This window comes from Anas platyrhynchos, chromosome 4 (genome assembly GCF_047663525.1).
Source record: "Anas platyrhynchos isolate ZD024472 breed Pekin duck chromosome 4, IASCAAS_PekinDuck_T2T, whole genome shotgun sequence".
Lineage (NCBI taxonomy): Eukaryota > Metazoa > Chordata > Aves > Anseriformes > Anatidae > Anas > Anas platyrhynchos.
Genome location: NC_092590.1, coordinates 7,494,040 through 7,508,782, shown reverse-complemented (window position 1 = coordinate 7,508,782; position 14,743 = coordinate 7,494,040). Strand labels below are relative to the sequence as shown.

The following is a 14,743-nucleotide window of genomic DNA, read 5'->3' as shown; positions in this document are numbered from 1 at the left end:
TCCTGCTACGGAGCAATAGTTGGAATTGGTCTTCGTCTTGGAGATACATCCATTGCATAATTTTTCCACCATCTGCTGGCATGCATGTGATGGCTCTTCTGGCCTCTGACTAGGCTATAGGGTTTGGAATTAGTGGTAATAACTTTTTTATGCAGTCTCATTTACATTACTCATATTTTTCACCTAAAAAATTCTCAGCAATAAATGTGAAGGGACCACTATGTTTACATCATATTGACACTCTGTGATGTGTTTGGAAAGTCGTCATTAAATATGAGAGAAATGGTTAGATCCTGAACTTTGCCTAGTATAATACTGATGAGAACTTAACGTAATGTAGCAAAAGCACAACTTCTATCTAGTAATTAGTTTCTCATTTATTTATTTATTTTTCTCCACACCAGACCCTGTACCATTCCTACTTTTCAGCCATGGAAGTGCCATCTTTAGAATTGACACTGAAGGGACCAATCACGAAAGATTGGTGGCTGATGCTGGTCCGTCAACACTTATGGACTTTCATTATACAGAAGAGAAAGTGTATTGGGTAGACTCAGAAAGGCGACTTCTGCAAAGAATTCACCTCACTGGTGCAAAGCGAGAGGTAAAGTTATCAGTTCTCTGAAATTTTCTGAGCTACTGGGCATAAAACCCTGTAAAGAAACTGCCTGCTCTGTAGGTACAGTTTTGGAGTTCCTGTTCATTGGTTGTCACTTCAGACTAATTAAACAGGTTTTGGTGTTGTAATAGTTCTAGTCCTGAGTCTATGCTGTTTTACTCACATTCACAATACACGTAGTGTTTTCCGTGGATCAAATGAAGGGGAAGATATTGAGACAAACCCAAGCTCTGAAGACAATAATACTTCTATCAGGTTTAAATTAATTGTTATGGAAATTTGTCTTCCAGATTACTGTAACTCAAACTGGCACAAATGGTATGAGTGGAATGTGCTTGAAATCCTACTCTTTTTTTCTCCAATCTTTTAATGGTTTCTATGGTTGCATAAATACTTCTTTTAGCACTGCGTCTTTTGTTCAGAAAAAACTGTGCAGTTCATTGCCTCTGGCTGATTAAAAGGGAAGACAGGCTGTTGCTGCACTTTAGTGCTGTGAGAGCCTTCTTTTGTTGGAGAGTTTTCAAGTGTTGTTGTACCCATGTGGAGTCTTAACTGATATATTTGATGCTGATTTTTAAGAATCAGGGTCCAGCACAAGTGTGTTAGGTTTTCCCCCATCTGTAACAGTGCAGGTCTGGGTACTTCCTAGTTTGTGAAGTGCAGGAAGAAGTTGTAGCTAAAAGACTAGTCCAGTGTGTCACTGATGGAGAACAGTTTTCCCTTTTTTAGGGAGTTACATGGTTCAGAAGAGGTATGTATAAGTGCAAAGACCAAATGAAAGTGATTAAAGAATAAGAAAGAGAAATAACTACAGGTCTGAGAGAAAATGAAGCAGGCAGTGGAATGAGATGGGAAGCCTCAGTCTAGCACAGTAGTCCCTATACTGAAAGTCAAGCTTAGATTAGTACATATGCTTGCAAACTTGCTTTTTGCTTGTTTACAGAGACTGTGTTACATAGACAAAGGCATTTCAGGTTTTGCTATTGACTGGATAAATCAAGACATCCTCTGGGCCAACAGACAGAAATCGACCATAGAAGCGACAGACATGAATGGGAAGAAACGCAGAGTTATTCTAAGAAATGTTGGTCGTCCCACAAAGATTACCATTGATGCAGAGCAAAGGTAATTTTAACTAGGTTAGTAATTTCATGCAAATGGTCTCAAAATATGTTAAGTAATACGATTATTGTTTCTAAGGTTACTCTGTGCAGTGTGTTACCTGTATTCCAATACCTCCTTGACCATTGACAAAATAGGCTAAAATATTAACAAATTATGAGAGAACCAGAGAAATGTGTGAGAAAAGCCCACAGAAGTCTAATGCAGAATCTATACCTATTGGTCATCAGGGAGAATTTTGCTAGTGAGGACAGCTGAGGGAAAAGAAGCAGTGCTGGTCATTTCTCAATGAGAGGAAAGTTTCAGGGCAACAGAAACAAGAACTGGAGCACCAAGGGCTATGATGCCTGCAAATGCTGGGAGTCCCTTGTGCTCCAAATGTGGCATGCTTAGAATGTTATTTAGTGTATTTTCAGGAAAAACAAAGTTCCTATTTCCTTTGTTCCTCAGTAGCTCTCAATATTGATTCTGATTCTAGAGTTGCTGTTTTGTGTTATCAGTAATTTGACCTTCATAAAGATGCTTCTTTCAGCTTCAAGCCATTTGCAGTGACAACCATGGCTAAATAAGAATTGTTGCATCCTCAGAAGTTATTAATATGAATGTTCACAGTGGTTCTCTCCATGCTAATTTCTCTTGACGTGTAAATCTCTTCAAGTCTGTGAAAATAAAAGACTTTGAAATGCTATGGTACAGCAAAATCACATTTTTGTTGCCACTTTTAACTTGCAGTAAGCTTGTTCTGCACTGTGTAAAAGTATTTTAATATTAAGACGTGTATTTTCATATTGCATTTATACATAAAATAGTTTTCTGATGATAGTAATATTAGTAGTATTCATTGGAGTCTTGTCATTTGGGTAGGCTTTAAAGACCTGAACATCAGCCTTTACATATATACACATTGTTGATTTGCTTTTAATATAGTACTTACCAGTTTTGGAAATATTCACAGGTCCTTAATTTCACTGTCAAATGCCACAGAAAGACATGTTACAAATAGCATTATAAGAGTGTATTTGCTGAACTCACGCAGAAGTTTGTGGAGACTCAAGTGCATATATTCACCTAGGTGTGATTGACCAAGCACTGAAGCTGTACTTATGTGCTTACTAAAAGACCAGTAAGCCAGTAATGAACTGTAAAGAAAGTAGGCTCCAAGGAGTCTAACATCATTTTTATGTCCTAGTGCACTTTGCCTGTATGCAAACTCTACTGGCTCTATTTTTACTGTGAAGTGAATTTAAAAAATAAAAAGCAGAAGTTTTATCCAGCAGGTATAGACCTACACTAAATCTGATGACAACAGTATCTTCCCTAAAATATGTACAACTCTTTAAGTAATGAAGGTCAATATGATTGACACCCTAATAACAGTTTTTCTCAAAGAATGGGTCTGGATAAGATTATTAGCAGTGATAAGATTATTTTGCTACTAATAATGCAACTATAGCTGTAAGATTTATATATATATATAGAGAGAGAGAGATAGAGAGAAAGAATGGTGTTTAGGAATGTTGTAAAGTTAGGATTCAAAATAAAGGGAAAGAGAGGTCAAAGAAGATAAATGCTGGCATTTACTCAAGCTTGTTTCTAATCTTTTTTCTTCTGTCTTTCTGTTTGTTTATACCATTTTATGTCCACATGCTGACTTGCAAAAGATGTGCACAGACCACCTTTGTTTCTTAGTTTCCTTATTAATAAAAAGTGATTAATAAAAATCCAACCTTCCTGATCACTGAGATTTCTTAAATAGCAGGTGCTATAGAAATGTAACTAGATATTATTGAAGTGCTTAAAAACGGCAGTAGAAAATTGGACTGTTCTTGTGGCCATATGTTTTTGCCTATACATTAATAATATATGATAATTGTAGGCCATGTAGAAGTGAGGAAAAGCCATGGACAAGGACTGATTCTTCCTACTTGTTTAGTACAGTCCCTTACCAGTGAGATCTAATCCTTTTTTTTGGCCTTATAACAATAGTTTAAATAAACATAGAAAAACTGAATTTATGGCACACTGTTTCATACACGTAAATCTTTTAATTTTGTGAAGACAAGGCAAAATCATAAAGCTTCCTGGAGTTTTTGTGCAAAAGTATAAGAGACTAAAGCAAATAATCTAAACCCAAACCTTAAAAAATAAAATATATGATAACGATGGAAAACCTGCCATGTTGGAAGGAAGAACTGTTGCTAACCTTAGTCACATCAGTAAATCTGGGTTCTGATCCACGAATAACCTGAGCTATAAGTAGCTTCAGTGCATAACTGATTTGGGTATTGGAGCTGTATTTTGACTGTCTTAATTTAATGACAGCATAGTCTGGCTGCTATAACCAGCAGGAAGGTAGAAAGAAATGAAAACAATAATACACATGGTATTTTTAAGTTAAGTACCACTGCGTGACACGTTGGACTAGAGTTTCTGGAGATGGATTCCTCCCCAGAGGCAGAGGGCAATGCATAGCTGCCTCAAAGACGTGCCTTTTCCTAAGTTTGCAGGAGCCCCCTGCAGATCTGAGAGGTTATTCCAGTTTCCTTCACTGACTGCATGGCTGAACAAAGCAGAGAGAGAGACAATAGCACTTCATGGTTAAGCTGGGCTGATTCCTGCTTGACCTACATGAGATAAATTTCAAGTATCTCAGTGCTTCCTGAACGGAGTCACAGAGTCCCTGATAAAAACTTGTTTGAAAAAACAAGAAAACAACTGTAGCAAAATTGTAGTGGTGACTGTACTTCCATTAAACAGACAATGCTTTGTTGTCAGAAACGTTTCCATTCTTAATAGAGTTATGTTAAGGGAGAGCTATATGGGGTTTTCCTGAAATAGGTCAATGTGTGTTGAGAAAGCCTTTTGCTTTATGATTAGTTTTGGTTCTGGGAGCACTGTGGTAAGACTGAAAAATGCTGTATACAGGAGCAACTAAATAAGGAATGTGTAGCAGTGATATGATCTTGTAAACATATACATATATTTTTTCCCAAACATGCCTGCAGGTTGTTATTTTGGTCATCTGACGGCACAGTTTCCAGTATATACCGAGCATCTCTCAATGGAAGTGATGTGAGAAATATTTTAAGAACCACAGAAAAGATAAAGACCATCTCACTAGACTTGGTTAACATAAGGCTCTATTGGATCCAGCATGACCATGGGAAGGAGATTTCCCATATTGGATCGTGTGACTATGATGGGGGAGCTGTTTATTTGCTTCAGAGTTCTGGCCGGTGAGTTTTTCTGAGTTTGTCAGAAATAAAACGCTCATTTCCTTGGTATCCAAATAAAAAGAAGACTTTTATTTTTCCATTTTATAGCACCATGAGGAGTACAAAGTGTAGCAGAAATGACATGTAACTGTAGATCTAAAACTGCAGGCTTGAAAATGGAAAAAAGACACTGTTGCAGGGATAATACTGCCACTCCATACTCCATCTTCTAAGCTTTTAGCAAACGATAACCACTTAATCCTCAGAAATCCTCTCTAAATGTTTATTAGTGGCCTTTTTCTGCAGATAGAGAAGCCAAAAGCAGAGAGATTAAATGATTTGTCCAAGGTCACAGGAGGTCAGCTCAGGTGTCTGAGCTGTGCTCAAGAGCCTGAGCTCCACCAGGTCTTTCCTATCCTTCCCTAAGCCTGTTGTCCTCCTCAGCTGCTGGTCAGGGAGGCTTGGAGAATGCCCGGTGCTCAGGCTCTCCAGTAAACACCATCAGATGTGGTGAAAATGCCCTATACAACCTTCATGTACCCCTCTTCTCCCCATTGCCTGGCTGAGCTCGCTCCTGATGGGAGGGATGCCCATCAAAGAGGGCACTGAAAACTGAGAAACAGGGGGGACTTACCTGGCCTAAATCCTTCAACAAAGCAGGTGCCCATTTTAGTTGCTGGGTTCAACAGGCTGCAGGGCGATACCTCGGCTTTCTGTGTCAGTCTGGAACACCAGTTCATGTAACTGGTGAGAAGCGCCCACCATTTTGCAGGTGTTTCTTGCAAATCTGCAGGATTCTGGGCTCTGGGGCTGTCTCTGGCACTTCGTCTGACTTTCATATATGTAATTCATATGAGATGACATAAGATATATGTATAGGAATACAAATAAAAGGTATTGACAGCAAATTGACTGAACTCAATGGTCAGAAAATGTATAGTGAGTAAATAGATGGGGATAGGTAATGTGCCATCTCATGTTGTTTTCTTTCTGTTGTAGACATCAGTTGCTTGGTATGTCTCTCTTTGCTGACCACCTGTACTATTCAGAGTTGAAATCTGGTATGATATGGAGAGCCAACAAGTATACTGGAAAAGTCGTAGTCACAATTAGCCTGAAACCATCATTTTTTCCACCAGTGGAGATAAAAGTGGTGCATCCATTTCAACAGCCAGGTGCAAGAACAGATCTTCAGGATTTTGGTAAGTAAACTGCAATGATACAGCTATATTTGTGAGAATAATAATGTAATACACTCTGATCTTTTACAGTAATATTTTATTTTCAGCAAAATGTGTGCTGAGCATGAACTACTTGTCATTAATCTGAATCTACATGTGTAGATAAATGTGTTTTTCTCCTTGTCTTTTCTTTTTTATTCATTTTTCCTCACAAATGTTTTTATACTTTGCTAGTAAATGTACAGAGAGTACATTTTTTTTTTCTTTCTTTAAATTTTTTGTGCAGATTATCTCCATCAAATGTCTGTTCAAATGTCTATTCTCTTCTGGAAGTTTTAATGCACTGCACATCTAAATACCTCTGATTGATTATTATGGCACTGAAGTTTTTTAAGAAGTATGTGGTGTGCCCTGCAAGTGATAGTGTGAAAGTCTCAGCTTCACTTTGAAAAGACTGGATTAAGAGTCATCCTGTTTAAGACAGACCTGAAGTTTCCATAGTAACTATCAAATGAGAGCCTTAGGCGTCTTTAATTGCTATCGGTTGCAGCCTACGCTGTGAGGTGTCCATGTCACTGCATTTCACTGTGGGATCAGGAGGTGAAAGTACTTGGCTATGGATAGCTTACCCTGCTTGAGTATTTCTGCTGAGGCAGTAGGAAGCAGGAGGTGCCCAGGGAAAATAATGTCTTGTTCTCTGGTCTCTGAAAAGCAGATGTAGAGTATTACCGATTTAATTGAACAGCCTTTGTCACCAGTTTTGCTTTGACATGAAGAATTGAGCAAACAGAAGGCAGACATCTGGGAGTGTCAAGCAATGATTGCAGAACTCCGAAGTGAAAAGAGTCTTGGGTTGCCAGAGGTAGAGGTGGTATAAAAACATTAGAAGAAAGCAGTGTATGTTTGTATGAGCAAAAACGAAACTGTGTATGTCTTGCTTAAACAATTTCTAAATATCTACCATATAATAGGCTTCACCTTCCTTCATGCCAGCTGACAGCTTTATATGATACTATGCTGTATCTCCTTCCTCAAGTTTGGTCTGAGTGGGAAAATCAAATCTTGAAGGGAACTTTCCCTTTCAAATGCTTTGTTTGCAGTGCAAAGATCTGTTGACATGAAGAATAAAAAGTGCTCTTGGAAATCAAACTTTTGCTTGTAAATGCAGGGAGCTTTCATTCAGAGACAATACCTATTCTGTGCTTCATTGGAGGAAAACAGTCGTCTTGTCAAACTAAAGCACTTTCTTCAACTTACACCCTTGGTGCTCTCCCACAGAGAAACTAGGAAAGGGTGCACATGGTGACATGCCCACACAAGGCTTAGGGTTGTTGCAAAGAGATTTGGAAGGCCCTGCGTAGTCTCAGGAAACCCCCTTGGGTGTTGCCTGTCACCATATTTACAATTACAGGAAGATGGGGAGGGAGAAACAGTGACCAAGAAAGGTAGTTCATGACAGCAGTCTCCTGAACCTCAGGGTCATGTTTCATATGTTCTCTCCATGAGAGTATGTATTGTATTGCTCTTTGACTATGGGCACTTAGCTTTTATTCTTCTCCCAGAAGATTAACTCCCCTCCTTCCTCCAGAACGTGCTGCTTCGCGGTGTTTCTCTTTCCACTGGAAAGAGGTGTTCCCCGCTTTTCTTTAATAATTTAATTAGTAGTGTTTTTAAATGCCTTGCATTATTTAGCCCTATATTTCTAACGTGTTTTACAAAGTATGACAGTAATTGTTTTCAGCAGTACTTCTTTTTTATTCCAAGTACCTTCTTGTAAAAATGTCTGGGAAGTGATGGAGTAGAAAGAAGCTTAACAGGCTGAATCCAGATGAACCTTTGGACTTTGCATATACATTGCTTGGCTTATCCAGTGCAAGAATTGGGATAAAAGAAGGACTAATGAGCCTGGAGTACAAATGAGATTTATAGCTGATCTTACAACAGAGAAACGTGGAGATAAAAGCATACCTCAACTAATTGGATGCTCTGTACAAGCTAAGAAAGTGTATGTTTCACTGTAGTGTCAGCTGTGAATTATAAGGCCTTCTTTAAAACAGATAAAAAGTGAGCCCCTTCAGATAAAAAGGGAACTGACAAGAAGTGCTCAACTGACAGGACTTGATTTTTGACAGGAGTTTGGATTATTTACTTTACTACTTAAATTCCTCGTGTTCCCTCTTCCCTTTTTCTCTCAAAAGGCTTTCCTGAATTGATCAGGGCCAATAAATAGATAGAAGAGTATTAATTCTGCTACAGGTTTTCTATAACCCCATATAACTTTGGTATGGCAGTAGCTGGAAGATGGCCTTCAATTTACCTCAAGTCTCTTCAATAACTAACCCTAGATTTGAAGTCAGTATGTGTATTTACAAATGCCTGCTGGAATACTCTTCTCACTTTTATTAATGGCTCACAAGACACCTAAATTACCTTACAATCTAAAAGCCTGCCTCTAGATTTTTTTTAAGCTTTCTCTGACAGGGTAAAATTAAGAGGAAATGACATTCAGAACACTCAGGAAAATATTTTATTTTATTTTATTTTATTTTATTTTATTTTATTTTATTTTATTTTATTTTATTTTATTTTATTTTATTTTATTTTATTTTATTTTATTTATTTTTAACATAAGGAATTACCTTGTGTTTCTTTCCAGTGTGAGATACTGGTATCAGACTATCATTTGAAAATACCCATTTCCATTTAAAAAAGGTGATGGAGTGGGTGGTGGTGGAGAAAATGTTTCATAGTGGCTGTTCTTCCAGAAAAGATTATCTGAAAGCTTTGGTCAATAACTTAGTCACTGTTCACTTCTAGTTTTGAGATGTGATAGTTTCTTTCTTCTTTTTCCCTTCCCCTTTCCTTCCTTTTTTTTTTTTTCTTTATTTTTTTTCTCTCTCTTTTTTTTTTTTTTTCTTCTTTTTCTGCCATACTGCTTTGGCAATACTGAGGTCTAAAATTATTGTGTTAAAGAATATCTTTCTGAGATTTCCCAGATCGCAAAATTGTTTGCTGTGGTATTTCCATTGTAACATCCAGGTTTATTAGGTCTCATTAGACCAATAATGGTACAAGTAAGGAACAAGAAAACATACTGGTGATAAGCATAAGATGATCTCGGTGCTCATTTGTATTGTTTTGAGGTTGCATGTACTTGCACTGCTGCTTCTGTAATGAGTTCTGTATTTGAAAGTCAGACACCCCGCCATGGTATATGCTTGATTTGGCTACAACAGGGACAAAGATTAAGGGTCCAGTAACATAGATTCAAAACTGGTTCTACAAAAAGAGAAGCGAAGCTAAAACTACATAAAATTCAAGTCTCTGATAGCCTAACATGCTTAGTGACACAGATAATATCCATCTAATCATCCATTCATTATTTTTCATTCAATTTTGTTAGAGAAAAGTCAATCAGTTTCATCTAAATAAGTCCAATGTTGATGCTCTCTGCCAAGCTGAAATTGTCTCAAAATTATGTCTAGGAAATTATTGCACTCTTCTGTAGATGTGATCTGTCATTCCAACAAATGGCCAGCATTTTCTCCTCTGCGGCTAGCAGAAGACTAAACACTGAACTCATATATTATGTTGCTTTCTGTCTCTTCAAATTTAGAGGGTAAAGTGGAAATAGTGCAAGAAATTTGTTTGCATACAAACGTCTTCCCTGCCTGTATGAGCCTATGATTTCCTTTGTTACACACACAGCAGAGGGCAAATACAGAGTTGTGTGTGGGTGGCTGCATACCCACGTCCAGTAGCAACAGTTCATCTATTCTTAGCTTGGAAAAGGGGCAAGCAACCCCAGAAGAAGATTAGGAAGATTAAAACAAAAATAATAGTTTGTGAGACAAAAATAAAGACTGTGAGCGTTGCATATCTATGAAAGCACCAGCTGTGAAAGACAGCCAAGCAGAGACACATGGCTCTTCCAGTCCTTCCCATGGAAGATGTTTCAGTACCTATTTGCCTTATTCTATGAAGCAAGAAAAGCAGGAAGGCTTCTGAAAACCTATTGAGTGCTCTTTTCTGCTTCCTCTGAAGAAACTTTGTACATAGCTTTTAGGGCATCAGAAACATTTTGAATTTTAAATCTGACTACAAGATTTATGAGGTGCACATTTCTAACAGTCAGGAACCCAGGATCCATTTCAGTACAAAGATTCTCTAGGCTGTACTAATAATTTTAAAATGAAAAATATGGTCATTGTCATCTATCCAGGCTTTGGTTTTGTTTGCTTGATTTTGTTTGTTGTTGTTGTTGTTTTTCTTTTCTTTCTTTTTTTTTTTTTTTTTTTTTTTTTTTTTTTAAGTAATGTAAGACCTAAGCACTGCTTTGTCCTAATTTCCAGACTTTTTCTTTCTCCCCGCATTTTTTTCTTTTTGTGTGCTCTGTCTTCTTTCTGACTGCTTTACAGAGCCTGATAGCACAGAATATTGTTCATGACTGGCTGCATATGAAGCCTGCTACACAGGTTTTTCCCTTTCATAGCCACTAGAGTTACTCACCCAAACCAAGCCATCCCCTGCTTCAAGGCTCTTTCCAGATCTGCCTGTGCCGATGTGGAGCTAGAAATGACCTTTCATAAAAACCTACTCTTATTCCTACAAGTACTTTAATTCTATAGTGACATTTTGGCCTGATTTTACCAATCAAGATTAATAGGGATTGTTTTCTAATAAGTTCCTCAGGTTGAGCAAATAGCTGTTGAGAAGGAGAGGACATGTCACTGCATCTTTGGTCAAAGTAGTTCCTCCTTGAGCAGAAGACTGACATGATAAGAACTCCATTTTATTTAAATTTACATTTACATTACATTTGTTCTTCCAGAAAGAGGAGTCTGTGATATGACAAAAGAAAAGTGCAGAAGAAGAACCTGCAGGCCAGACTTGAGGACTCATCGGTGTAAATGTTCTAGTGGCTTTATTTTAAGTCGAAATAAGCAGTATTGTGAAGGTAATATATGGATCTACTGTCAGCTTTATTCCGTCAGACAAAAATTTTCTTCTTTCTTCTACTTTATTTATTCCTATCTTGAGAAACACTGAGAGATCTGAAAAATTCCAGTTGGTGTAAATTTTTAATGGGTATAAATGGTTTAATGGGTATAAACAATTTAATCTGGATTGCTTTAATCAAAATTTAATATTATTATTATTGTTACAACTTTTAGAAGCATCTGTTTCACTACAGAACCAAATTTGAAAAGATGCAAAGACATGAAAATTATGAGTTTATAGCATTTAAAACAGCCATCTACTTCAGGATTTTTTCTCAGGAAATTAGCCAGTATTGTTTTCTGAAAGGAAGCTTCTAATCCACTTCTGTGGATTTCAGAATTTTACTTAAGTCACATTGGAGCCTTTAAAAAAAAAATTGTCTGAATAAAGTGTCTAATGTGGATTTTTGGGGTGTGCACAGGATTTAACTGGCATCAGATTCTCTATCGGATGGTATACTTTGCTTCTGGCTACCTGTGCTGGACTCATACGTAATGAATAGGTTACTTGGGAGGTTTTTGAAGCTTATTTGAATGAGGTCTGCAAAGCTGATTTTTTTTGGCATTTGCTACTGTCAATATATTTTGTAAAATGAATGGGTAAAACAGTCTGGAAGACTGCTAGTTTGCTTCATTAATCCAATTCCCTGATGCTGGTTCATGACCTTATTCTGACACAGCACATGTTTCTTTTCTCAGATATCAATGAATGTGGCTTCTGGAATCATGGCTGTACTTTGGGCTGTGTGAACATCCCTGGTTCCTATTACTGCACCTGCCCAAGAGGTTTTGTTCTGCTGCCTGATAGGAAAACATGTCACGGTAAGTAGCAGTGATGCAAAACCATCTCCAGTATGATATTGGAGATGGTTCTCATATAACACCAAAACCTCTGCAAGTTTTGTGTGTTGCATTGCTCCCTTCCAATCCCTTATTATGTAAGTAGGATCAGCTTAAACCAAGTGAACCAAAGACAGATGGCAAGTTTAAGAAAGTGTAAGTCATCCATAAGTAATCAAGTGTGAGCCTCTTGGGGAGCAAAAAGGAGTCAGGTTTAATGCATCCATGTGTCTGGTTCTACATGCCTGCATGCAGTCCTCATGTTGAATTACAGGCCTAGGTTTTATGGCGTTTGGGGAGTTGTTCGCCAGCTAACACCCTTGCCTCTGGGGAACTTGCACTCTGTCAAGGTTTGTCTGTACAGTGGCATGGCTTGTGCACTGACTTTTGAGCAGCAGCAAAAGTTAGCAGCACAACTTATTGTGGTATAATATTGAAACACGATAAGAGGAGCAAAGAGCACAGACTGTCATTTTCTTGATCGAGTCATTGGGGATAACTGGACAGTAGGCCATTTGGAGATGCTGATAATGGGTGATTAATTTGATTAGTCACATACAAGCAATGAAAAATCTGATTATGGTATGAATGCACTTGTAAGTAGGTATCTTATGGGCCTTAAACCCCAGACTAGAGAGGCTTCTCTGCTCAGATTCAGCTCTGTGGCACATTCCAGGTGCATAAGCAATTACATCATTTTAAATGCAGTCTCTGAATTTGGCTCACTGTCTAACCTGCATAATGATTTGCATAGTCTCTGAATGAGCAGCTTACAGCACCAACTTTTTTCTTTTCAGGTCAGGGTTGATAACTTTGCTATGTGCATGAAATCAATAAAATTAAATGCATAAGCAAGTTTACAATGAACAAGACACATCACAGTGTTCATTCTGGGTGGCTACTGTACTTTGGGAGTTTTTTTTCTTTTTCTTTTTTTTAATCAATTAAAATGTGTATTAAAAATATACTTGAGAGAACTTACCCATATAACATAAGTGTTTATAAACTAGGAGGCTGTCTAAACCTGGACAAATGTGGAAAAACAAAATGCAGAGAACACAGACAATTCAAAGGAAAAAACAAAGATCTGTGTTTAAGCAAGCTTCAAGGACCACGTTTTAGTCATAGTAAGAGTCAGAGGTGAAAAGTTTTGTTCTTTCATCAATTTTTGTTTGAAACCTTGAGGAGGCACTTCTCTTGCTCTGTTAAGGAGGATCCAGGAGCAGGATTTGTCCAGGGTGTGGGAGACAGCTGCACAAGGCAGCCAGATGTGACAAGGACCTATAGGAGACCTGCAGCCAGAGGCTGTCGGGTGGTGGGATATCCCTCTGTGTCCAAAACACCACTTAGACACTGTGCAACTTAGTCCTACTCTGGATGACTAGATGAACCATCCGCCTACATTTTGGGTGCCTCAAATTAGATAGAAAATAATGTTTTTCTAACACAGGCTAGGGATGCAGCATGGACAGTATAACTCCGTAACTACTGCAGCACAAGGCAGATATGTCACCATCAACGTACCTTGAGAGAGAGAGATGCAAGGTGAGAAGTCCACATGCTGACCAGACATTTTGATGCTTTGTCCCCCAAGTCCTGTACAAAGCTTTTCATCCAAAGCCACGAGCTCTGGTCAGACAGAAACAAACATTCAATTGAGATCAGTTTCTTCACCCTCTTCACTGTGTTTAAAGGATTAGAGCAACCAGGTTCAGAGTGCAGCTGCCTGGGAGAAGGCAACAGCTACAAACCATTTAAGTTGGTGTATGCAGCTGATTCAAAAAAGCAGCCGTGGGAAACCTGTGTTAATTCCAGTCTGCCACGGGTGCTGCCATATGGTTCTGCAGGGGGCACAATGAGTTGCAGCACTGCAGGGCAGAAGGTGGAAGGAGGATATCCTGTAGAATTGCATAAAAGAGAAAAAATATAATGATGATGGTGATAATAATAATAAATCTTTAAAAAGAGTTGGCACTACAACTATTATAATAGAAAGTAAAAGGAGACTCTTCGTAGGTCCATGGATGGTTTTGCCCCTATAGGCTCAAAAATTACCCCTAAAGAACATGGTTGTATTTCTGGAAGGTTCATCTCCCATTTTCATTGGTATTTAACTCAGTCACCCTGGGAGAAGAAGGAAAGTAGTTTTTCCTTATTGTCTTTCCATTTAGCACTTATTCTTTAAGTCTACCTTCCTCATAATTTTTGAAGCCTGATGCATTTTGGATGAAATGTAAAAATAAAAGTTTTGTAAATTATTTCTATTTTGATAACGCTCCCTCATAAAAATTTGGAAAATTTAAAGCTGATCATTATAATGACTTCATGACCCAGCAACAATTTCAGATTTTTCCTTTGCTGTAATTAAGAGAGGGTGGACAAAGAAAGGAGGAAAAAAAATACCATCAAACAAACAAACAAAAAACCAGCAAAGAAACAAAAACCCAGAAGAAAAACAACAACAACCAACAAACAACAATAACAACAAAAAAAAACACAGAACTGTTATTCTCTCTGCTATCACTTTCTTTTCCTTCTTTCTTTCTTTCTTTCTTTCTTTCTTTCTTTCTTTCTTTCTTTCTTTCTTTCTTTCTTTTTCTTTCTTTCTTTCTTTCTTTCTCTCTCTCTCTCTCTCTCTCTCTCTCTCTTTCTCTCTCTCTCTCTCTCTCTCTCTTTCTCATATATAAGAAAGTGTATATATGAAAGTGTTAAGAAGTCTTTTAATTTTTTTTTGGTGAGGAGTAGTAAAAATGTTTCATTTATGAT

General features: G+C 37.8%; 1 protein-coding gene across 5 annotated transcripts in view; it reads left to right on the top strand.

Moving 5' to 3' along the window:
• Positions 1-14,743, top strand: part of EGF (epidermal growth factor) — a 68,740-nt gene that overhangs the window by 20,301 nt on the left and 33,696 nt on the right. For all 5 annotated transcript variants that reach the window (XR_011808808.1, XM_021272681.4, XM_013099895.5 and 2 more), the window contains 6 exons: positions 405-604; positions 1,563-1,744; positions 4,747-4,977; positions 5,956-6,158; positions 10,969-11,094; positions 11,837-11,959. Coding sequence is in view for 4 of the 5 variants with exons in the window: in XM_013099895.5 (XP_012955349.4) it covers positions 405-604; positions 1,563-1,744; positions 4,747-4,977; positions 5,956-6,158; positions 10,969-11,094; positions 11,837-11,959 (1,065 nt within the window). In the remaining variant the exon portion in view is untranslated. The remainder of the gene's footprint in view (positions 1-404; positions 605-1,562; positions 1,745-4,746; positions 4,978-5,955; positions 6,159-10,968; positions 11,095-11,836; positions 11,960-14,743) is intronic.